At 38.7% G+C, this 26,920-nt stretch overlaps 1 protein-coding gene across 2 annotated transcripts; it reads left to right on the top strand.

Moving 5' to 3' along the window:
• The first annotated feature begins 1,326 nt into the window (after positions 1-1,326).
• Positions 1,327-26,367, top strand: zgc:113516 (uncharacterized protein LOC541449 homolog). Of its 2 annotated transcripts, XR_007813934.1 has the most exons (9): positions 1,327-1,754; positions 6,224-6,486; positions 7,902-8,054; positions 13,813-13,961; positions 14,533-14,616; positions 16,414-16,574; positions 19,790-19,862; positions 21,381-21,521; positions 25,415-26,367. XR_007813934.1 is itself a non-coding variant. In XM_018693575.2 (8 exons), exons 1-8 carry the CDS (start codon positions 1,614-1,616, stop codon positions 25,482-25,484), a joined length of 1,095 nt encoding a protein of 364 aa, XP_018549091.1. In that variant the 5' UTR covers positions 1,328-1,613; the 3' UTR covers positions 25,485-26,367. The 2 variants fall into 2 exon arrangements, 1 of the variants encoding a protein (XP_018549091.1); XM_018693575.2 differs by lacking the exon at positions 21,381-21,521 and having other exon boundaries at positions 1,328-1,754; positions 19,790-19,863.
• The last annotated feature ends 553 nt before the right edge of the window (positions 26,368-26,920 follow it).

Raw genomic sequence — 26,920 nt, forward strand, 5'->3', positions numbered from 1 at the left:
TACAGTAAATGAATCTGTCTGAAAAGTGTCATAACAGTATATATTTATATGCACACATGGGATATTGTGTGTATCATCTCCTTTTTTTCAACCAGCCCTCTTGTTTAGCTGTATTTGAGAGTACATGCAGTAACACGAACACTGACTCCACTATTCTATTCTGCCGCCTGACCCTTACATTTTTAATCGAGACACTCATCTCTCTTTCAATACACAACATCTTTGATGATGAGACGCTCTTTGATGGCAAGTGGATTTCATTTGCGTCTAAAAGCTTGCGAAGTATTCAGTTCAAGACGATCACCACATTCGTGACTTCTAGGCAATTACTGTAATGATGCAAAATGGTAAACATTGGCCCAACATCTAAATAATTTAACAGACCGAAAACATGCTGCTCCAATGTTTATGAAATTCGTTTTGTGTTTACAGAGTGATCATGTTGAAATGTTCCATGGCATTGAGCTAGCATAAAAGGTCATGTTTGAATGAACTAATTGTATGATATTTAAATGGGTCCTCTAGATTACACGATGACTCGGGTCTGACAATAGACTCCACCCTTGTAAAGTCTTTGCTGGTGCACACGAGCCAAATGTAATACATCTGAAAAATATTTAGGGAATTAAAAGTCATCTTGTTGGCCTTATTTTTGCCATATACTTGCTTTTTTAGCTTGAATGAAGTTCAATGAAGTAAACTGTAATCTGAATTCTGCGTATGGCCCTGGGGGACATGCTGCAGAGATGTTGTGCAGCTTGCTCAGTTTTAATGTTTTTAGAACAGCGTGGTGGGGCATCAAGTATCAGAGAGCTGTGCTGAAAAGTGACTGCAGAGAGAGCTCAGTTTTAGGAGAGAAAATATGCTCAATTTGGACACAAGTGTCTCCTCTTTGTGGCTGACAGCGCAGACTGCCATCTGTTTGAATGGATTACAGACATTTGATGATGAAAAGTTAATTAATTGCAAACCTTTATTTGCAGTTCAATGGACACTCAGATTATTATTTTTGTATTTAAACTAGTAATTTCAAGTACATATTGACTTTTGTTTTGAATGACTTATTTACTTTGTACTGTAAGATTTTTATTAAAGTACTATCTGCAGGCATTTCTATTTTAACTGCGCCTTGGAACCTGGATAAATGAGTGAATGAATAAAAATAAAAGAGGTCTGCTGAAGCAAAACTTTAATCATCGTGTGTCATTACAGAAATTCAAAGTCAACATTTGTGTCTCCCAGTGACTTCTGTTTAACACTACATGTACCTGCTGCAGAGCTCGAACCACCAGTGGTTAATATGTAAACTGTGCAGCAGTAGGGATGAAGATGCCCATAGGAACATTGGCCCCTGATAAGCTGTTGAGTCACTGGACATACAAGTGGACAATTTCAGTGACTTGCAAATACCACTGATGGCTCTTGAATTATTCTGACAATGTACATATCAGAGCTCTGTTGTGGATTATATCACCACCATTAAGAATATTTTTTAGGAAGTGGCCCGTGGTTGGCTCGTGTTTTCATGATCTGGTTTGTTTGGAAATAAGTTCTGGACCTCAGAGTTTTTTGAGGATAAAATTTCTAAGACTTTTGATCTGCTTTGTTGGAAAATGGACAGCGGATCTGTTGGTGCTGGGAATCAGCTTCTCCATGTGGACATCCATATTGATGAGCATGAACCTTGTAGAGGAATCCTGGACCTTCTCAGCAGACTCCGTCCTCATTGGAAGGCACAGGACATTCAGATGAAGGCAAGTGAACGTCTGTGTCTCCAGTTGTGTGGGTTATCTGTCATTCATCGATGACTATGACTTGACTAATTGGTAGGTTGGCTTGGTTGAAGTTTGATTGCTAAAATGAACCCTGCAACAAACTGTCAGAGCAGATTTGAAGTTGCTTTGCTGTGAACTGTTCACCCATGACATTCTTAGTACAGAAATCTGGATATCTTGGGTAAACGTTGCCGTGTTCACACAGTGTCATCAGAAACAGTGTCAATATTGGATTTTATTTTGATATAACAACCAGCTGTGGTGCACTTGCAGCCATTCTGCCAACAGTTTGTTGTTGTGTCTGCGTCGTTGGAGACGTTATAGGTGTCAGAAATTCCCAAAATCTCAGGTTAGAAAAGGTTCATATTCACAAGTGTCACTTTTATTTGGTACAAATCCTAACTTAGATATTGAATGTCAAACTATGACGTTGCATTAAAATCAGACTTTTAAGTGACATGACATTAATGTCCCTGCACCATGAATGTCACTTTGACATTTGCGGTCACTTGACTGTAACGAGTATTAGCTTTTGAGTGTCCAAATACAATCATGCATAAGGTGGATAAAAAATTAGTATTTAATCTTGAGACAAAAACAGTAGGTGTGTTGAGAAGAAAAAAATATTATAAGAAATTTTAGTCTCAGCTCAAATAATAATGATATCAAACAGCATTGATATATTCACAAGATAAATCAGATTTAATTAGGAATATGTCTTGTGCAGTGGGATCCTTTCCCCAAAGCACCCAAGCTGTTCAGTACCATGATGTGGCGATTGTGTTTACAGAGGATTTCAGTGTTATGTTTGTGCAGTGTCCAGTGAAGGGTAAAGTTCGTACTTATTTCTGTTATACTGACTTGTGTATAAACTCTTGGTTGTACAGTCACGGCTAGTAAACTCACACCTGCAGGTGTTAATGCACTAACTCGTCACAGGTGTTCTCAGTTACAGGCTGATTAGACACTTTGACTGTGTGGGCGTGGACCAACCAGACTTGATTGACATCTGAATCTTTATTTGTTGCACCTGTTAGCAGGATTACTCCTCTGTGACTCCTCTGGGGGAAATGCTTAAATTTAGTCCAGGCAGCAGGTACCAGGTTCAGTCTGTAGCAGCTAATATTCAAACAGCAGCAGAAGCTGTGGGAGTGCTGCATGTCAAGGATGAAATGTACTGCGGTGTACCAGAAAACCATGAAGGTTGAAATATTGAAGCTGTTTATTTGGCTCTCTGCAGTCATTATTCAGGCCAAACTTGCTAAAGACAAAACAAGATCCACTTTAATATGACACTAGCTATGCCAGTCTTCAAACCCAACTGAAGGACGGGAGCCTGAACATCTTTCCTTCTTTTTCAGCAAAGTACCGTTTAAAACTTCAGTTTTAAAAAGGCTGTAATCAGCTAAAATAAGTTATAACACCTGTGTGGGTGGATGACTGGCTTGATGGCAGATTATCATTAATTGAGCTTGAGTTGTAGTTTCTTTTTAGTTTAATGAAAAAGGTCATGTCTATCACTATACTAAACATCAATGAGCCACAGCACAGCACTGACTTTTCTCTTCAGTAAGGACCAGTGGGCTTGGAGCTCAAAGCCATAGGCCAGGGAAGTCTGAAAATACTGAGACCGACTAAGATGTTGTTTTTCAGCTTCATAACAATTACACAAATATAGAATATCTATATATAGATATCAGCTCTATCCTTTTCAGCTAAAAGTTGAGCAAAAAACATAAAACCACATGTGAAATTTGCATATTTAATAATTCTGACAATACTTAGTTTTTAGTTTTCATAATAAAAATACTCTGTTAAAAAGCTTAATTACACACATGGTAATAAAATGTAACATTTGGTTTAAGGATTAGAAAACTAAACTTAAACTTCTTGCACCAGCAGAAAATCCAAGGTAACTGGTAAGGTAACAAAAGGAGACTTTTTTTATAAACCCTGGGAACAGATGTGTAGATGTTGTTGTCGGAGCATCTGTTCAGAACAGAATAATCCCATTCTGGTCCCATGTGCAAACACAAGGTCCAATCTTTCAGAGAAATTGGGTTTATGTTTGTTAGGTGACAGCACACTGGATGGGTGACCTCTCAATCTACACCAGGTCCAGTAATGTACACAAAGGAGTAGATGTTTCCCTTCAGCCCTCAGGTCCCAACAGCCCCTTTAATGATGTATTGTGTTCATCTGATTGGAATATTCAGGGGAAGGACAGATAGTTCCTACTGCTACAGCTGTTAGTTTTTCTTTTTTAATTTACTTTCTGCTATGTCTTGTATTCATATTTATTTACCCGACTATTCGTGTTTGTTATGCCTTCGTCTAACACATGTTGTAGTAATTTTCTAAAATGAACCAACAGATCAAATCAAAATGCAAGTTTATTAATAAATCAGTCTATACACTTCGGAGATTTGAATGCTTTACATACAGTTAACTCAAGGGAATTTTAAAAAAGAATGCAAGACATATTTACATAAGAAACATTGTCAATATCAGAGATTAAAAGGAAAATACACTTATTTCTAATGTAAGTGTCCTAACATAAGTTAAGGAGGTGCTCTAAATAGTAAGTTTTTGTTTTCAAATGACACTTTATTAATCATTTTCATGCAAATATAATATATACAATATAATTGTAAATATAATATATACAAATCAGCGACAGAAGGAATTTAATAACATTGTCAAAGCCAGTAGAAAACATCCAAGTGGCCCTCCATCCACTGTATAAATACTTGATCAGATGTCAAGGTGGGCCTGTTTGTTCACTTTCCATCCAGATGAAAAACTGTTGTCTGAAAGTCCCATCTGAGGTTCAGAAAATACCTTGGAGACTGTGGCAGAGAATGAGAGACTCCAGGAAACCACTGAATGACAACAATTGTCTGACGAGACCTTTGCAGGCAAACAGTGGTCACTGTGGGATTGTTGTGTACACACACACACAGCAGTACAACGTTAATGTCAAAAAACAAGTTCAGGCTGCAGCTCTCTGCAGCTGGAACGTCTCTTAATGCATCTGTCATTTACCTACCTGTGCATATGTGTCTGTTTTACTGCATGCACGTTTAATTTTACAGTCATTTATTTGTGGTTGTTTTTTATTTCAGTGTAGTTCAAAGTATGAAAAATCAGAGATCCAAATGTAACTTCATTGGTTATATTCTTTCAGCTCTTTACATGTCAGTCTTGTTCTGTGTTTGTTTGTTGTTTTGTTCATATGTGATATATATCATAACATCATCATAAGTCAGGACCTGTCTTGGTTAATATTGGTGTGAATTCTCCTGCAAATATGCAGATTACTCAAATGACCAAAAACCAACTGATGCATAGTGAACCTGGGACTTCTCGTGGCACCTGCACAATCACCCACTTTGCCGTGTTAGTAATCCAGCCTTACACATCATCCTGTAATGTGATTTTATATAGTAATATTTTTACTGAAACATTGCGTTCACCTCAGTCTTTTGGTACATATATCAGCACTGTTACTGTCCAAATAACTAAGAGTAACTACCTCATCCTCAATGGTGGAATGTAGTAAGTATGTTTATATGAGTACTGTGCTCAACTGCACTTTTGAGGTACTTTTACTTTGAGTATTTTTATTGTTATACTACTACACAACACTCCGTGGGGTGTTATAAATATTAAGATGAAGCTTACTTTCTTTAAAATATGATAAATTCTGGCACCATTTTGCACATTTTCTTATTGATACTTTAAATATATTTTGCAGCTAATAGTTTTATATACTTATGTATGTAAATAAGGGGCTTGAAATTGAGTATTTTTACACAGTGGTTTTGCTGTTTTGATTTATCTTAATATTACTAGATCATATTACTTCTCTACTACTGCTGTGTCTTGTGGACATGACATCTTTACATAGTTGAGAAATTCAGGTTTAAATGTGTTCTGATGCAACGTACACAGGTAGTTTCTTTTCAGGTAAACAAATCAGCGATTCTTGGAAATGATGTCTCTGTTCCTGAGGTTTTTTTTATTTTTTCACAAGGTGAAAAACTTTAGGTAATGAGCCATAACGGTGGTAAATTAGTGGCCTGTAAAATGATACTGAAAGCAAACACATGGCATCTGTTGGCTGCTTTTATTTAACTTCTAAAGCTCCATGTTTAGTGTGATTGTCCAAGATTGTTATGGATAAACAGTAACTTACACTGGAGCTTTAGGAGAGTGACCCATTAAACTTCACATGTATTTCACATTGTCGTTACTGTCACATGTCAGTAGTATTATAAATGCTATATTATTGAAAATCCCCCTTTTACAGGAGGTTATTTTGTGACAGAGTTGTGACTGTTTTGTGAAGTTATCAGCGTTGACACTTGTGCTGTACTATACCATAAAGTGTTTCATGTGTTTTATGATTTTTTTCTGTATTAATTTTCCCTTTTGATTTCTTCCAGACTTTCACAGAGGGCATCACCAACCAGCTGATCGGCTGCTACGTGGGCTCTCTGCAGGAGCCTGGTTGTGTTCTGGTGCGACTGTACGGCAGAATGACGGAGCTCTATGTGAACCGGGACCGGGAGGTGGAGATGTTCCAGGTCTTCCACGCCCACGGCTGCGGTCCACAGATCTACTGCAGCTTCCAGAACGGCATCTGCTACGAGTTTGTTAGAGGAACAGTGCTGGATGATGAGTTGCTCCGGCAACCCTCCATCTACAGGTCTCTGCCAGGGCAGCGTCAACATTTTCATTTATTTCATTTGTAAAGTTGATTTGGTGAGAGATGGTGTGAGGGGAACATTACTACAGTGGTACATTCATAGCTGGAAATTGATCTGTTTATGCAGCGATGTGATGGCCACTGTCCAGTGTAATAACGTGGTCATTAAAAGGTGAAAAAATGGTGACATAAAAGTTAACATTTCTCTAAATTCACTGTTACCGAGTTCAATAGAAACGCACATATTTTAGACTTAAGCTTTACCACTAAGTTTGACTTAGGAAATCATTTAATTTGTTTGTTGTTTTTTAAGAAAATTAAACAAAAAAAAAAAAAGAAAGAAAGCAAATTATTTAAAAAAAAGATTCATCGTGAAATTGGGAGTGTAAAAACACTCACTAACACTCATTTCTATTCTGAAAAAAAATTACAAATTTTAAACCTTAATGAATTAAATATATAAGAGGTCATGTATTTGCCAAATCATTTCCACACAGAGGTAAATATACATTGGGTAAATAAAATATTGTCTTAAATACACTATAGCTAAATAAACCTTTTATGAGTGAGATTTTATTACGTCTTTATATAAAAGTTATATGTTCAGTCAAAATCAATGACCTGTGAGTTTAATCAAACTGCATAACATTGTGGAATTTATTATTTTAACGGCTACTTATTTAAAATTTTAAGTTAATACATAATGCGGGAGTTTAGATCTCGGTTAACTGTGAAGGCTGTCCATATAATGCATCATAGAATACTACAAAAACCAAATAATGTAAACGCTCTCATTTTCAAGTCCATTCAGTAAAACTGTATAATTTTATATGATGATCTGAAACTGTGAAACCTTGAGTATTTGTTTTCTAGGAAAACAGTTACAGGGCATTGTTAGTGTGTGTGTGTGTGTGTGTGTGTGTGTGTGTGTGTGTGTGTGCACATTTCAGTTGTGCTGATGCAGGTGTTTTTTTATTTTTTTCAATTATTTCAGTTGAGTCATGTTTCATGTTGAGCAATGTGGTTTAGTCATGGCCCCTGTTTCATTCATCATCCTGACGATAACAGGCCAGCATCATTATTCTCGCCACAGGACAGTAGGACACAACACAGCCCGCCAAGGCTGAACAGCCAGGGCCATGATAGACATCAATCACCTTGCTCTGCCTGATACCCTCTGTGGGAATACCCAGAAAACTTTATGTCACCACGAAGATGCCTCAAGAATGAGCACTCAAGTGGTCAAAAGGTCACAAATGCAACAAGGCCCATTTAAAAAAAAAAAAGAAGAAGAAGAACAAGAACAAGATAAGAGCGCTAAATGGAAAGGGAGTTGTGTGTCTACTCTGATAATGGTTGTTTGTGCAATAACAGCGTCAGCCAGGCTCATCTGTGAAAATGTTTTCTCTCCGCAGATTGATCGCAGCAGAGATGGGGAGAATCCACTCGATCCAGCCAAAATGTGGTTTGTCTGTTGAACCTCTGCTCTGGACAAAAATGTCCCACTTTCTCACACTGGTGCAGAGCAGTATCAACAGCAGCCCAGCAGAGCCGCGCTGCACAAAAAGGTACAACACATGACAGGATTATCTCAATGTGTATGTACATTAGATATAGAAATTTAAGTCTGGAGAACTGATGAGTTGTTTGTGGTTTTGCTGGATTCAGTCAGCAGACTGGTGTTTTCTTGACAAAGGAATATTTAGTTGATAACATGACTTACCACCTTAAACCTTAACATCTATTTTAGTGTTATAGATTTATTGTATGTACAGTAACAGACTTTCTGTGGGGCAGTGGGGAAAACAACTCCTCAAACAACATTAAACACATAAATGTTAAGGTTTCACCTCCAGGTTTAGGGGTTTACTTTGCTCTTCAGTCACAACAGAGAGAGGAGCTACAGATGAACAGAGGGACATTCGACGCAACCAGAAAGACATTTCTCAGGGGTTCGGTCTTGTCAGAGACAAACTTGAAATTTGGAAACATTTCCTATGTTTTTATAGTTTGAAAATCAGAAGCAAAAACCAAGAACAGTCCAGCCAAGTGACCGTTCACTAAACCCATCCCAAGATCAGCAATTGTCTGATCTTACCATAGCAACCGTAAACTAAGCATGACAGGTCTGTCAAGCTTTGGATTTGGAGGGATCTAAACGTTTGGACGTGGGTGGTGTCTTTTTGGCCTTTCACAAACCAAAAGCACAAGAGCAAAAGTGTAAGGAATGGATTAAATTAGCAGAAAACATTGCCACGCCTGGCAAACTAGCATAACACAAACTGCAATCATTTATAGAAATACTCCATTACAAGCCCATTATTAAGAATATGAGGTATAAGTATTAGCAGCAAAATGTACCTCAAACGCCAACTGCCTACATTAGTTTGTGTGATTAATGTTATGTTCAGAAAAGTCCCAGTGACGACAAGAACATCTGCTGTAAAGTATATTTCCACTGTGTGGAAGCTGGGACACTGACTTTTCACCTGGGGCCTGCAAGTTTAACTTTGGTTTAACTTTTAGCTCAATATCATGTAGCCATCAAGTGCAAATTTAAGACCCTATCATGTTTTAAAATGAGCAAGTTGAATCATTATATATCAGCTGGAGATTTCAGCCAACTCATGGAGCTTCAGCTCATCTTCAGCTTAATTAGCAAGTTAGCTACAGCTGATAAGGTCAGCCTGCGACAGATGTCTTCTGCCTGTGTTTATTTCTGTCTGAAATCAAGGATCCATTCTTTCAAAAATGACTAAAAATGTCTAATCTTTGTTATTATCTACCACCATTAATATTGGAAGTGGCTTTATGTGCCAGGTGTAGGTGACAGGTGAATGGTCAGTTGTCCTATCAGGTCTACAGTAAGAGAGGTTTTGAAGGAGAATGTCTTTGATAGAAACCACACGTATGTTGTCTTTGAAGTCACCGGACAGTCCGTGCTCGAGTTGTTGTGTTGGCACATTCACCTCTCACCATGTGGATGAAGGCCATCTCTGTGAGCTGTCATTGGTCGGAGGGACGAGGCGAGGGGAGTGGCCTACGTGGCAATGACATTGCATTATCTTTGACAGGGGTCATGGGGTGAGAGGTGAGAGGGGCCCTCCAGACACTACAAAGAAACAGACGCTCGGCCACAAGCTTCCTGTAGAGCTCTCCCTTATCGGTCAAATGTTCAACCTTGTTTATGTTTGCAGCGAAGGGGTCGGAAGTCCATACCAAACTGGAGGCCCAGAGTATCTGAGTCGCTTCTTTGAACAACTGGCCTTTTCTCTTTGGGAAACTATACCAAAGCAATTGTACCAGACTGAGTCATCCATAAAAGAGCAGGACTGTGGAGGAGAGGGTCTTTTATGATAAGTAGTGTTAGCTTCCTGGATTCAGAAAGACAAAAGCCCCACGGAGATCTAAGAAAAAGTCAGTGTGACTAAACTTCTTTGCCATCAGGAAGACAAGAACCAGGCAGCTCTTCTTCTTCTCCATCAGTATTTTCTGGTTCATCCGGTTTCTCATAATGAATTTCTTTTCCTTTTTTTGCCCGTTTTCTGCTGAGGTCCAGGAGTGTTTTTAACAAATCAAGCAGGCTGAAATGAATAGTGTATCAATTTATCCCTTTGAATTTTACATTTTTAATTTCATCACCAACAATTCAAAACTCTCAAAGTGTAAATATTTGATTTGTTGAGAATTCAGCACACTGTCATTGAAATGCAGAGCACAGAAAGTAATCAGCGATTTTTTTGAGATACAGTTCTGAATGTCTCAAGAGATTAGGAGTTTCATACATTTAACCGTATATATATTTTTTATTTTTAAGCTGTAGTTTTACTCTGAACTTTGAAAAATGTGCATCACATTTTGTTTTAATTTGTACAGTGTGCTGCTTTGTATACAATTGCATTCCAAAAGCAATGAGAGTGCGAAATGAATCAGAACATCAACTTAGGATAAATACTGAAATATGCATCTACAGGAGCAAACTGCACCGCATTCAGAGGCCCAATAGATGGTGCTATATTGTGAGACATTTGTGTTACTGAGTGGGTTGACTCAGTCCACTGCTGCTTACACACAGATAGACATGCAAAACAACTCAAAATTGATCTGGAAAATATCATCTATTAGGATATAAATAATTATAAAGCGCATTAGAAAAGGACGATAAATGAATGGAAGGAATGCTACAGCATAATTTATTAGATTTGAGATTCAAGAGATGAGATTTAAGAGGTTAATTTATGGTTCAAACTCATATCTCTGGTGTGTGTCTGTTTGCATATTCACTGGTCTCTTGAGTGTGCAACTGCATGTGTGACATGACACTCGCGCACACACACACACACACACACAGAAGCAAGGACAGAGAGGACCAAGAATGGGAAGAAAAAGCAAAAGAGGTTTTAAACAGGCATCAGAGAGACTTTTGTACTTGAGAATGTATGAGTGCTGGTATGAATGTGATCTTCAGAGGAAATGGTAAAAGAAAGGCAGGGAGAGAGCAGGAAGAGGCTGCACCTGCAGAGGAGGTCTTCAGCTCTCAAGCCACCCGCTGTGCAAAGAGAGAGACAGATAGAGAGATGAGGAGAGAGAGGGGGAGAGAGGGAGCGAAAGAGGCTGCAGCAGCTGCAAGTTTCAGAGAGAGAGAGGGGGAATGAGAGAGAGAGAGAGAGCGCACAGTAGAAGTCAGAGATGGGAGAGAAAGGAGAGAAAAGCAATGGAAAGCAAGAGTGCAACCTCTTCTTCTCCCAAAGGCCCCCCGCTACGTCTCCCGTTTGCACTCCCGCGAATCGTGTAAAACGGCAAAAAGGAAAAAAATCAGCAGTGCTCGGCTGGTGTTTGAAATCATATGTAAATAAGGCACATTGATAATGAAGCGCCAGAGGAGGAAATTCCACTAATTACCTTACAGAGACTTGACAGGGAGCAGGAGGCGAATGCACTTGATGTGCTGTGCTTCGTGAAAAGGACAGAAAAGAGAGAGGAAAAGATCTGATGGCAAGACGACAGGTTTCCATTTAAAGTCAATGGAAGTCTTTCATTTAGCTTTTGACTCCGAGTAATCGTGGGTTTCTATGATAAAGTCGGTTTGTTAAGTTAAAGAGATGGATGGGTTGAAAAGGAATCAGGGTGATTCACCATGCGACTGTGTGTTTTAATTCATATTAGAGAGGAGATAGATAAATTATGCATGTCAGAGGGGGTCGATTTCAAGTAACAGAAAGATTTCATAGGCGAGTTGATGTGAGTCAAACACTCTGACAGCTATACTCAAGGCCTACATTTTTTTAAAATGCAATTTGGAGTCAAATTTTATAGTATTTCTGCAATCTCAGTTTATAATAGAAGTAAAATAACTATTTATTTTCTCCATAAAGATTAAAACTCAAGCAGGAAACAGCTATGTTTAAGAATATCTTTTTCCATACTTGCTCGCAGGTACACAAGTAAGTTTAGATTGACATAGTTTACATGTCAACCTGCTTTTATTCAGTCAGTCCTTCCTTGATCAGTCTATCCACAACAGGAAGGAAGACTGAGCGAATGAAGATAATATACAAAAATTACTTCTTGTTGCGGATGCGTAGGAGAAGTTGTATGAGACCGCAGAGCCTCTGTGTCATGACTATAAACAAGCCTTCGCTCCCCTGCTTTTATTGTGCGTTCCTAACAGGCCTCACTAAATTATGTCCACAAGTGTGTATAATACCGGAGCATGTGTTTGTTCCCCGTCGAATAAATAGGTAGTGTTTAAATTACACTGTTTAAATTACGATCTAGTCGTGACCTGATGACTGAAAAAGAAAACATCTCTTCCAGGTGCATTATGCACTGACATCCAAGGACATTAGTGCTTTCTTTGATAGATCGCGTAATCAGCAGAGTGAAAACAAGACACGTAACCTTACAAGGGTCCCTGAACTGTTCAGTTTACAAACATGTTCTTAGAAGAAAAGTGTGGGGTTCATGACAAACTTGTCTTCCACTCTTGCTGCAAACTTTCTTACTCCCTTCTCTGTCAAAAGATTTTAAAAATTTTTATGCTCAAATTCAGATTTTTGTACTTTACACATTATCCTCTGAAAGCTCTGCAAGAAGTCTGTGTTTTTTCATCACCAGTTATTTTCCCCACATGTTGGACAAGCCTCATTGAAACAGCACTTAACAGTAGACGACAGGACACTAACACTGTGCTGAAATCCAGACAAATCAAATTCTTTCGGGGTGAACAGTTCTTAAATGCAGGTGAGTCACAGTGTGTAAGGGGAAATTCTCAGTTAAACAGAACCTTTGCAAGCAAAGGGTATAAAAAACACAATAGTATGACTTTACAGTGAGGCATACTCACAGAACATATCAGATGTCTTTCTAGTTACTTGAATTATTGTTTTAATCAAATATTTTCCTGTCTCATCTTTGTCATTAATTAAGAACATTTCCTCCCACATCCCATACTTCTAAAGACTCTCCATGCCTGTACAACTGCCTGAACTGTACATACTCTCTACTCCACTACATCTGTATCTGTCAATAATTACTGGTTACTTTGCTAATTAAGCTTTTACAAACAAAACATATAAACATGGCTTATAAAGTGTGACACCTTCCACAGTAATATTTCAGTAACAGTCATCCAAGGACGTTTTCTTTTGATACTCTGAGTAGCCCACATTCCATGGTTAATAAAATTATTGATTTTGAGATTTTCAATCCAGGATTTTTATTTGTATTTGTGTATTATTATTATTACACTGTTTTATTGCTACTTTAAAAAGATTTTCTTCCACCACTGTCCACAGTACAATAAGCCAGCAGGGCTGCAGGTAGAAAAAAGCTGGATACATAATTCAGCAGAGGTTGTGCACAAAAAAAGAAGAATTTTTCAATTAAAGCTCCACCATTTAACCCCTGTGATGGATTTTTGCTTTATTGTAAAGCTGTAGTGACAAAATCTACCAATAAAGCTGCATTATTTTAGATGTAAAGAATGAGTCTAAATGAGTCTTAATCACAAATATGGTGTGAGATGAAGACTAACTGTGTTTTCCTAAATGAAACTCATTGGTGGTGTGTTTGTCAGATTCAGACTAAAATCTGAAGCTCTCGTCTTTTTGCAGCCTTTGGTATAAAGCATCACACGCTGTATACACTGGTAATCATGATTGTGGTGTTTGTTGACGTCACCTTAAGCTGCCTGTCTCCCTACCTGCTCTGTGCAGCTATGAATCAAAGACACTCCTCTCTCATGAAAATTAAAATGTTGGAGAGACAATCTCGTCTTCTCTGTCATGAAAAAAAAAGTAATCTCAGTGGTTTTACTTCTTACAGTTCTGTGGCTCTACAAGAGGTGCCCAGCTTTGAGACTTTGTCAGCGGAAATGGAGTCGTTGAGGAGACACCTCTCGCAGATCGACTCGCCAACGGTCCTCTGCCACAATGACCTCCTGACAAAAAACATAATATACAACCATAACGAGGGTGAGGAACGACCCTGCACATCACTGACACTGCAAAACATGGTGGATATAATACAGAAATACGCTGCTTTGTGAATTATTCTATGTGGACGTGGCAGATTTTCATCAATCAGAAGCCATAAAGCCAAGTGAATACAGTCAGGAATAAAAGACTGCCTTATTCTACACCCTTTAATTGTGGCTCTGTGATTGAGAGCCTCGGTCCGTCACTGAAGCTAATGTTAAAGCAAATGAATGTGTCTCTTTTCATCAGTGTGGAATAATGCAGCTCAGTCTTCATACCGCTTCCCTTTATTTTACACGCAGAAGTAAACCTTTGCACCGCTGAAAATGTGTTCCCATTTTATTAAATATTTCACCTCATTTGTAGTATCCTTTTATTATGATTTTTATTTTTCTCACGTTTTACAAGGATGCCTGTGGTGACTCGCAGTCAAAAGAGATTCCTTGTTCCTTTGACTCCTACAAGGTTCTGTACTTTCAATAAAAGGAGGGAGAGTCAGCTATACCTAAGACATGTTCGTCATGTTGTCCTGGTAACCGCTGCTGCTTTCCCTCTCCTCCTCCACCAGGAATGGTGAAATTCATTGACTACGAGTACGCCGATTACAACTACCAGGCCTTCGATATTGGCAATCACTTCAACGAATTTGCCGGTAGGTCTGTGTTGTGATGAAAAGAAGTTCAATTTGCTTACAAATCTTTTTCACTGACAGAATATATAAGATTGCTTAATGTGGGACGCTGAGTGCAGTGGATGCTGTGTATATATAGCATGTGATATGCAGAATCATTGTCCAGCTTGTGCTGTCTCTTTAACGATGATATCATTTTATCTTTCTGCCAATATGTGCCATGAAACTATGCCCTCCTTCTGATGCCGCCGAGACAAATTGCTGTATTCAGTATGTATTCTGCATGGCGATAAAAACGGCTTTGATGTACCAGCTGTGTCACAGGGTCAATTTGAACATTTGTGGAACAATCTCATCAATTTAACACTTTTAGATCGTTTCGATCAGCTGTATCATTTCAGCACTCACCGTCTCCAAGTGATTGTAACTGAAGTCATGTCTGAAAATTAGCTGTGTTGTGCAAACTTGGTCAAGCCTCTGAAAACTGATCATGATGCCAAATTATTACTGGAATGAGTCAAATGTCATGCATAAAAAATGTTCATCTGTGGATTTTGAAGTGCTGTGCTGGTCTGTTTCTCTTAATTCCATGAAACTGAACTGAAATCTGTCTGTTGTTCAGGAGCAGGAACACATTGGCCACTAAATACTGCGTTTCTATCCTCAGTGTATTTTACCCACGATCCTCAATCACATGCAGAGGCCCTCAAACAACACGAATGCTTGTGACAGACGTAATGTCTGTTTGGCCCAAACCCCAAAACCTGATCACGATGCCAAATTATTGCTGGAATGAGTGAAATGTCATGCACACAAATATTCATATGTGGGAGCTTTTTCTGTGACAACACATAAATCCCTTTTTAATTTCCCATTCTTCTCATAAAGATACAATACAGCTAAGACACTCTTTAACTTTTCCTTTATTAACATCATACTTATCTCACTAAGATTTTAAAATCTGTTTTCTACTGAAGGTGTTCAGCATCTGATTTCTGTGCCTTTATTTAAATAACAACAGCAATACCACACTTTAAAAGTACTTAGTTACAAGTAAAAGTGCGGCTTCAAAAATGTAAATAAAAATAAAATCTTACTTAGTAAAAATAGAATCTTACGAATAAAACTAAACTTGTCTGCTGTTGTAACTTGTCAATGTAGAGCTAATTTCAACCATAATTTATACTGTTGAGTACTTTTATCTATAACAATGCATCATAATATTTAAGGTTATCACAGTGTTTTCTATCTAAACTCTAAAGTAAGTATTAACTGTAGCTATCAAATAAATGCAGTGAGGTGAAGTATAAAGCAGCATAAAATGGAAATACTCAAGTGACTGTGCTCAGTCACTTCTGTGTTTGTAACATCAAAATTGTGAGAGGCATTTTTAAAAACTATTTTCTGACTTTGACTTCAATTGGGAAAATTATTGTCAAGGAAACTCATAATTGTAGTATAGTATAATAGTTGTCATCCTTGTTTCTTTTTACTAGAGCTGGAACAATGAAAATTCTGTCCATGTTTTAATCTTCATTTGCACCACATCAGTCTCACTAAGCTGACTACAGTCAGTGTTCAGCTGAAGGTGCTGTCATCAAGTTTCCATGCTTCTTTCTTGTAAAAATTGTGCGTTATACTATATGTGTTTGTAACATCATAATGTCACTGAACAATTTATGTGGCGGTGTTGACTGACAGAGTTGAGATGATGTAGTTCTGTGGCAAATCTTCAAAACTAACAGTTATTTTAGGCTTTGAGTTGAATTTTTTTGCATTGACAGTGGTTCAACTCTTGTGTGTGTGTGTGTGTTCAAGGTGTAAATGATGTTAACTACAGCCTCTATCCGAGCCGGGAGCTGCAGAGGGACTGGCTGACTGCCTATCTGGAGAGTTACAAGCACAGCACAGGACGTGAGGTCACTGTTACAGAGGCAGAAGTTACGCAGCTCTACATTCAAGTCTGCAAATTCTCACTGGTAAGTGTCTGCTCCCAGCAACTTTGTTGAAATATGTCATTATGTAGTGCCTCAGCACTTTAGAAAGACTTTGGAAAGTGACAAATCTCTCAACAGTTATTTCCTTTTTTAAAGTTGTGCTTTTCAAGGGACTCAAATATCTCAATATTATGAGATTAGTGTGCGCATTTCAACAATATCCATATGTGTGCAGACCCCTGAAATGACAGGGCAGCAACACCTCACCATCACATTTTAACAATTTACTTTTCCAGCACCCAGAAAAAAAAAACTCTAAAGAAAACCAAACCCGATCCACAGCTGACCCACCGCTGCTCAAAGTTTGATGGACTCCATCTGAGTTGATTAGAAACTGCCGCAGGGAAAAATGAAAGACAGCAGCCAAAATTATTTTTCTTATGACCACAATTTTCATTCTTTGGTGGCTCAAGTGGTGCTGGGATATCTGTCTAAAAGTGCTTTCATAGCTCAACACAATATGTAGAATTGTCTGACCAATTTTGGGGTGGTGTGAATGTCTCTTGAAATAGCCCAGAAATGATGAGGAAGCATATTACTTTTTAAAATAACTTGTGTCTCGGCCAAAAAAACAGAGAGGGAGAAGTGAGAGAGGGGGAAAGAAATATGGCCTGGAATGGAGTGAGAGAAGCGATAACATCATGTTGATTGAAATCAGATTTTCTATGACAAACCGAGGAGGACTCTTGACTCGAGGGAAGTGGGAGAAATTGATCACTGACGCTTAACAAGCCAAGTTTCCAGCTCGACTCGTTTTGACAAGCCGTGTGTCAAAATGAAGGATACTGAGCCTGTTAATTGAGAAAATCACAGGGTCTATTTTTCAAACTTCGCCGTTTATTAAATATTCACATATGGCAGCGTTTTGCCCACTAAGTGCTGAGTTTATGGACAGTTATTGACTTAATTAACTTTCAAAGCAATTCATTACTTATTACCCATCCAGAGACAAAAGAAACAAAATATTTAAGGTTCCTCTTATTGTTTCTCTTTGTATGAAAATATGAAATATGATGATGGCTTGGAAACAGTTTTGATAATCTATTAATTGTTTATGTAATTACCAGAAAAAGCATTCTTGCTCCAGCTTCTCAAATTAAATATTTGGTTTGGTTCTATGATAGTGAATGAAATGTCTTCAGGTTTTCAACAGTTTGCCTGCAGAAAACAAGACATTTCAAGACGTCACTTTGGGTTCCAGGAAACTGACATATAACAAATAATTAATCAACTACTAATGAAAACAATTGTTATTGTTATTGCAGCCCCAGCCCCGTTTTCTTTAGAAGCAGCACAATGAAAGTTGTGTTCACACAGTTTTTGACCATTTATTTGCTCCGTAGAGATCTCACTAGTGGTGAAACCAGATGATACAGTTGATTATGTTTAACTGGCTTTGGAAAATTTCCAACACAGCAGTAATTATTAATTCAGTCTGATGCCTTTCAAATGTTTTTGTGTGTGTTTTTTTTCTTTTTTTGGATTCCTTCTTTTACAATTTTGATTAAATGCCATTTTATCCTTTTGTGTCACTTTCATATCACTTGGTAATTGCTTTGAATAATCAAAGTACATTGAATTCACGGTAGTTAATAACAACAGATGAATAGTGAAAACTCAGGAACCAAGGAAACCAGTCTGCACTGAGGGAAGCTGTGTGGCTCCGCCGTGTGGCATTGACAAAGCCTGGCCCGATGCCAGAGCTCTGCGGTGTGAAGCTGCCTCTCTCCAAACTTAATCCTGGGCAAACTGTGCCAAGACACCGTGGGGTCTTTACGACTCATTTCTCTCCTCCGCAGGGATCCCCCATGATGTCGAGGCCATAGCCCGCAGCTCTGTGATGTCACTCTCCCTACATGTCTCTCATCTCCGTTTTTCTCAATGGCTCCCTGTCACTGATGGTCTCTGCTTAGTGTTAGACTAATGCTCCCTTAATGGAGAGCAGTTATTAATCATAATGGAAACACGCTCAATCTCTCTCTCCAACTAAAGACAGAGATTAGAGATGAAAATCTGCCAGGGAGGGGAATAAAGCCAAGGGAAAACCGCACATTGCTCTTCAAGTATTTCATTCCACCCTTTATTTGATTATCAAATAAAAATGTGATTATATCACTGGGCCACAGAACAGAGGCCTGTCTGGATCTTATTAGGACTTGCTATTAGTGGTCCTACCATGAAGATTTACAATAAGGGTGGAGAACAACAGAAATTTATGGAGGCATGAAAGTCCGCAAGCCTAAGTGAGCAAAGCCATTAAGGAGGGAACCATTCAATACAGAGGTTTGTCATTCTGACTGAGCAGCGTGCAACTGGCATGCAGCAGCAGCAGCAGCAGCAGCAGCAGCAGTTATGGGAGCAGTTATAGCACGACAACTGGAGGTCACTGAAGTGTGGTTTTACAGTTCTGCTCTATGGCACGGGGAAATGTAGCAAAACATGACAGCAAAACAGAGAAAACCAAATGGCACCTGTGATATTTAATTTAAAAAATCTGCACCAGAAATTCTCAGAAATGTGCCACAAACATAATCCAGATTTTTACACTTTAACAACTCATTCCAGTTCTATAGGAATACCAGGCTGGCTGTGTGTAGATAATGAGTCTTTTATTTAATTACATGGCTCCAGCTCGGTCTCCGTCAGCAAGCATTTGCCCTGCTGAAGTGTTCTTGAGCAAGACGCTGACATCTGACCCTGCTGTGACCCTCCAGCAGGAGGGAAAGAAGAAGTGTGCTTTTGAAGCTTTAATTGGATTAAAAGGGTGCATGAGAATTGCATGGTAGTCAAACACTGCTGCCACTCTTTTAAAGACAACATCATGTATTGAACTGAGCACATTACATTATGTTGTTTAATTTTACTGCTGTAGTTTTAATGAACCACACATACATATATAAAATAAATGTAGAATAAAATGCATTATTTTTAAAATGCAAGCAACAAAAAGGAGTGAGAGAGTGTTTTATTACTGTTGACAGTTTTCTAAGGCACCAGTGTTTTAATGGAGTGGAAATTGACTTCTAAAACATGTAACTTGAGTTATTTCATTCTGTATACCACACAATCAGTCTGGCCTCGCTGTTAAGGATTATTCCAAGCAAGTTTAAAGTCAGTAAAGTGTTTTCATTTTGTGCACAAGTAAAAGTATGAAACTAGGTATGGTGCTTCAATGTTTTTTCTGTCTTCTCCCTCAGGCATCCAACTTCTTCTGGGGTCTTTGGGCCATCCTGCAATCACGCTACTCCTCTATTGACTTTGACTTCCAAAGGTTTGTACCTCTGAAACAGAAAAAAATAGATTTTTTCCATGTGGTTACTCAGTGTCCACAGCTGGCAATGTGTGTCTGGGTGTCACTTTGCATGAACATTGTTTCCTAAAGCAACATAGTTGTGACATTTTGTCCGTCGAATGCTACACAAAATTGACAGGTCACAAATTGTTAATATTCAAATTGATGTCTTTTTGACATTAAGCACCGTTTTCATATTAACACCAGCTCAGCAACTGTTTAATGTAGAAACACATGAAACCACAAAGAAAATTATAACTTCAGTGCAATCTCACTGGACCACCTTATTACAGCACTTAACGTCATCATACATCACTTAAATACACACAAATGGAGAAAATATATCCTGTGCATTGAATTCAAGCTCTCAGATTTTATTGCAATGTTTAGACAAACAGGATCTTCATTAGGATTGCCTGACGAAGAATTTGTTGGCAGAGAAATTGCAATAAAAGATTGGGAACTTGAGCCCAGAATGTGGAAATATTTCATTTTTTTCCACCAGTGCTTCAAGACTTTGTGTATCCAGAATCTGGCATAAAACAGGGAGGACAAGCACACTTCTTCTACTCCTCTTGTCACTACTAAACGCAGACAAAATATTTACACATGAAATTCTCTGCTTTTCTTCACTCTCAAACCACACATCATGAAAAGATGAAAGGCCGAGCTTTCACAAAGTCACTAATTTCTTTTATTTTCTAAACGTATTATGATCCATGCATGGTCTAGTTATCTTTAAACAAGTCCAGGAGACATTCCTCACTACCAGCAACCAGACAATAAAGTTCAGGAGGGCAAAATGTTTCCCTCCACCCCCACGTTTTCCTCCTTTCTCCCTTCTCTGTGCGCCCCACACCCGCCACAGTTGTGATCATGATCCTAATCACTATTGACATACGGCACCCTCCCCTCTGTGTGGCTTTCTCTGCCCACTTGCTAGATCAGCGACAGGGCCCCCGCCTCATTTCGATCTGGACCTCGGAGGAAATGTGATCCAGAGGGGTGCAGAGGCACAGAGGCACTATTGTTCCCGTGCCGTCGGTCCTCCCTTACATATACGTCTCTCATCCCTGGCTGGGCCACGTTGGCCTGCTAGACGTCTGCTCCTCTAAGCTGCCGGCTGAGGTTGTCCTAAAGTGCATGGCGAGGGTCAGGTTACCTTTCCTTTAACTGGAGGGTTAAACTGAAATGAGCTCTGAGAGCAACAGTAACGAACGTTTGAAGGCATCGTTACCCTGCCAACCTCACATACACGGACACACACTTTATCCTATTTAATCAAACAAGGACAGTCTCATAAGGTTGACTGTGGTATGTGCTCACTGTCAGTGCACCTAAATGAAAAGACAAAAGCAAGAACAAAGTTGACTGTTCCCATCTGCGAAGTGTCTTGGAACGATTAAGAATCCTGAAATTAGCCAATTCTCTGGCTGTTCCGATGTTCGACTTTCTAAATGAGCTTGCTGTTAACTTTGTCTGTCTGTTTGGTGCTGGATATGTTACCATACAGTGAGCGTACAATGGCTGAAATCGGCTTCCTGCTGCTGCTGGCAAACAAGCTGAGAGCGCTGACACTGAACCTTTAAAACCAAAACAACGAGCTAGAGGAGGCTCAAAAGCTTGTGTAGAGTCAGGTAATATTTACTTGTTGGTTAATCACCTCTTTCGCTTTAAAAATACTAATTTAAGAAATAATGTTAAAGTGGTTTTAACCATAATTTGCTTGTCAGGACCACAACCTTTCCCTTAGCTAAACCATGCAGTTATTTTTCACTTATCTTGAGAGAGAACACGCTGCACTGCTGCTTTATGCTTTTGTGATAAACAAGTTCTGTTGAGGAAAGAGATAATAAGTTAGAATTAAACCCTGTGTGTGTGTGTGTGTGTATAAGTGTGTGTGTGTATGTTTCCTCCCACTGTTATCCCCCCTGAGCCAAATCTCCGCCGACTTCCCAACGAGTGACAGGCGTCGCCCAGGCCTTGTGCTTTAACCAGGGCCAGATGTAGATGTGACAATAGGGAGCCACAAGGGGAATGCAAACCCGCCCTCCCTCCGCCGTCCGTATTTACTTTCCTTATATGATTTTATTCATGTGTTGAAAGTGTCTGCGAGTCAGTGGTTTAGATTTGTGGACGTGTTGGCAAGGCGAGCCGTTATTTGACAAAGACATTATTATGAGGAAATGAACGAGGAGGAGGCCCACTGTTTGGAATAGCCCGACTGCAAAATTGGGGGAATTGTGCACAAAAGCACATTGTGAAATGGAATACCTGCTTTGGAGGGAGTTCATTTTCCTCTGCTCCTGCTAAATAGAAAAACATCTCAGTTTCATCTCTGATGATGATAAACGTTAAGCACGCTAGTTTTAGGTGTCGGCCTTAATAAAAACAAAGATGAATGGGATTGTCTGTGAAGGCTGCTGCTCTTTTAAACGGGTATACTCAAATATAATTTCACATATGAAGGGTGTGGGTGTGACAGGTAATTAGATTAACAGAACTAAATGCTGTGACCAGTGGGTTTTTTATGCATTTAATTTTTTGGGATAAGCTGACATTGAAATTCTTTTCACTCTTTATTTGAATTAACTGAATGACCATTCAGTGAGTCTGAGATTTATCAAGTGGTGTTTAATTGTTTGTCCTGCTAATGTAAAAATCACCAGTGTCATTATGCTTAATGTGAGTAGATAGATAGATAGAACAGTACTACTTAAAAGTAAAAAATGCTTACTGTATTTCTTAAGCGTGGTACTTGGAGCTAATATTCAAGAATAAAAGCAAAATATCAGACTGACACAGTTAGTAGGACAGGTGTTTTAAATCAGGGAGTTAACAGGGCTCTGCATTTTTATTTTTATTTTGTCTATCTGCAGGCGAACACCTCACAAGAAAAGTGTAAATTTTCCATTTTCAAATACAGCTAGACATTTCACAAACTAAACTTTTTGCTCCCAGTTCCAAATGTGATCTCGCTGACATGTCAAGTTTGAGAAAATACAAAGACAAATACAAGTGACAAACCAGGCCATGTCACAGAAATGTGAATGAAATAGCAGCTGTAGCCTGCCAAATCTGACACATGCTACTTGATCAAAATACAGAATGTCCTGTTTTAAAATGATAAAATTGAGCAATGTGAATTATTGATATGGTATGAAGAGCTGTTTAACTGGCCACGGTCGGGATAAAAATGAGGAGCTGCTGGCTGACACTGCTGTTTTGGACACTGCTCTTTGCTAATAAGAAAGAATGTGAAGAGATACTGAGAAAGATTCGATTGAGTTCGGTCAGAGCGTAGGAAATCTGTATACTTTATCAATCTGGGTGTCAGAAGTCAGAGTCAGTTGAGCCCACCGGTGTGACCAAATCATTTTTCCACATTCACACATGCTAATTTTAGCTCACATATGCAGCGAAATGCTGACGCACACACTGCAGAGGCACTTGATTGGTTTTATGTTAACCGATTCTGCCAATCTGTTTGCCTAATAATTAACAGCAGCTGATGTTGGAGGATCGTCGTGGAGGTATTTGATGTGAACAGCCGCCATAGACTTTCCTCTGTGACGGCACAACAGGTGTTGCTGTCAGTTCGTCCAATCAGGAGAAGGAGAGGTGTTTATTCAGTTTGTGTGAGTGAATGTGAGAACTGTCAATCATCAACTCTAGCACACGGTTTACTTAAAACTGTGTCTGTCCAGAGAGAATGCCTATTTGAGTTTGCCAAGCCGCAATGAGAGAAGTGAAAATTGTGTGCTAGTTCTGCCAGGCTACCACCAAGGTTTCCTGTCCCCCAGATTCTTATTAAGGGTTTAGTTGTATAAAAACATTCAGGGTTGAAGTTAGACACTTACTGTACCATCTACCTCTGTGTATTCTATAACTAAAGATGACCCATGAAGAACAGAAACCAGACTGTGACACAATCATTCGAGAGCAGTTTTACCCCAGAGATACAGGTGGAAACACGAGAAACCAAAAGGCATGTGTCTGAATTATCTTTTTGTCTCACTGAGCAATAAGAGAGAGAAGACCGATTCTGTATTGAGGACTTCAATGAAAGTGCTGATTAAAGGACAAACTCCTCTCTATGCCTCCATTTTCTGTGCTTTTGAAACTTCACTTAATTTCAAAGGGTAGAGTATAATGGCCAAGGGCAACAGTGTACTCCGACATCAGATTTATTGACGCGTTCGATAATATGGTTTGAACAAAAACAAAACCACTTTTCTTGCTGTTAAGTTCTGAAATGCGCTGAGGCTTTGGCACAGCTTTCAGACTCAGTGCTTCATTTAATGGGGAGTCGATGCTACATTATGCAAGTTTAGCAAACAAAAACACAGTGCCCACCTTGAGCTAAAGCAGGGCCTGCAGTGTTACCGGTGGAGAACACTAGAAAAAACACATAACTGCTTTAGCTCGGATGTTCTGAAAGCTCTGCAGACTGTTAATGGAAAGATAATGTCAAAGAGAAGCAGTTTAAATAACTGCAACACAAATTCAATTCATGTAGTTATTAACATTTATCATTGGAATATATTTTGTGTTTTTTAAGTATCGCAACACCTGTGATTATTCACTTTAAAAGGAGCACTCCCCCTAATTTTACACATGAAAAGATCATTTACTCCAATTCTGATGTTTTCTGGAGATTTTTCAAGTCTGAGAAAACAACCGCTGAAGAGTGACGATTTGACTTTTAAAACCTTATTGAAAGTGCAGTGCTAAATAGTTTGACTACTTGACTACTACTTCACTTCTTCTGTTGACTGAGATGCATTGTGTGTGGAATACTGTGTGGATCGAATATTTTATTTGATAATGGAAGGTAATTTATATATCTATGTGATATTTGAATTGACTAAATGTACAAGGATATTTCTTGTTACACTTAATTTGTGCTCGGCCTTTGATACTCAGATTCCTGCTGTGTCAAGTAGCAAGAGAGTGGTTTTAGAAACTCACTGACTTTTAAGTAATTAAGAGTGTAAAATGTATAAAAGTAGCAGTGTCTTGACTAGTATCCGGGGTTAAGGTTGTGCAGATTTTCAAGCGCTAACCTGTGGAATTCATTGCATCCTTGTCCATTTAACTATCCATCTATCTGTCCATCAATTTATCCCTTATACCCACCTCAGGGTCACACGACTAGATTAACCCAGCACACACACACACACAGGTCAAAATAACTGCTGTCTGAAAGAGGAGACATTTTCAACACATCTATAGACAATGCATTTTTGCTGCTGTTAACATAATACATATATATATGTGAGTGTGTGTGTGTGTGTGTGTGTCTGCACCAGCTGAGGACAGAGTTATGTATTTGTATTATGTGTATGCATTAATGAAGATGAAAAGAATCCAGACAGATGAGTCAGACAGGAAAATTGGATTTGAGGCCCCGACATTATCATGCACCATAAAGATGGTGCCTTCTTTAACTTTACATATGGATGTATTGATTTTACAATATTTACTAAGTGCTTTGTTGAAAATCTTCTACGCTCTGCTCTCCTTGCAGATACGCCATGTCACGACTCAACTTCTACTTTGAGAAGAAAGAGGAATATTTTGGATTGACAATGATCTAGACACAGAGAATAAAGGACCAGCATTTTTGAAATAAGTAGTATTACTTTCTCCAAGAAGAGTTTTCAGTGATGTGACACGTGTCCTTCTTTGTTGCATTGTACAATATCCACTGTGGAGTGAAGGCATACACTAAGCTTATAAAAGTGCTCCCCATTGTTTGTTATTTCAGGCTGTAGTGTGAGTTAATATGTTTTGCTATCACTGTGATTTTTAAAATATTTGTTTTACCACAGTCAATATGCCGATAAGCCTATTTGGCAAATTGAGATGAAGCTCACGCCAGAAACACATTAATTGTTCCCACATTTAGCCGGGTCGCATAAAGCCACAAAAACTGAGCCTGATCATAAAACCCATAAGAGGGTTATTTGCAATGTGTACCACAGTTCTGATGGAAAACAAGCTTTCATTTCAACTTATTTAGTGCACCAAGTAGTGAATTATTTTAAATCTTTCTCTTTCCTAAGCACTTGTTGTTAAGCTGCTTAGTAGGAACCTTATGGGATGTTAAAGCAAGCAGCAAATTCACAAATGTATCATAATTTAAATGTCAAAACAGTGTATAAAGACAATGTAAAGGCAGCATTTGATTCTGAATCAGATTTGTGGAGCTAAAATCATGTCACAAATTTGTTCTAATCTTAGTGAGTAGTGAAATGCCTCAAGAGTCAGCGATTTGTCCACATCGATAAAAGATTTTCAGCTCCCAAAAAGTCACCGTAAAAAGCATCTATTCTCACTGAACGACAGACTGAAAGTGCTGTTACTACTCTTCTGTTCGACTGATTTTCACAACACAGCAGCAGATTTTGGAGATTTTGATTTACAGGTGCTGTTTACCTATGATACTGACAACAGCTAAATTAAACTTAACTCCTTGGATGTGTGTTGCAGGTCATTAACTTGTTAGTGTCTGAAATGTCCTGACGGGTCTTTCAAGGGAAGGACCACTACACTATAAAACATCATACAGGAATTTAGTGGAATCAACTAATCTTTCCTTATTAGCTTTATGTAAATATATATTTCATTAATTCAACTAGTTTGTATTTTCAGATCGCTTCAGGACTCATAAACATGGGTTCATCTAACTTAATTTCTTCTCATGTGAAATGATGGGTTGAATGAATGAACTGTGAACGTACATAATGCAAACTTTGTGTCTTAATACTATGCTAATCACATCCATATAATTTAAGATCACAGGGAGCAGCCTTTAGCTCGCTGGAACGGCCACAGCTGTAGATAGTGTGACTGAACCGCTGTTAATTCAGTTTAACTTTGCTTAAGTTTATTGAACTTGTTTTCTCAAGTTCAATGAACTTACCACTACTTATGACTTTGAATTAATTATTTAACTTTAGGTTGAACCAGAAAGGATAGAAAGGATTTACATTGTATGTAGGAGGTGTAGACATTTTAGGAACAGCACAGG

This window comes from Lates calcarifer, linkage group LG10 (genome assembly GCF_001640805.2).
Source record: "Lates calcarifer isolate ASB-BC8 linkage group LG10, TLL_Latcal_v3, whole genome shotgun sequence".
NCBI classification, from domain to species: Eukaryota; Metazoa; Chordata; class Actinopteri; family Centropomidae; genus Lates; species Lates calcarifer.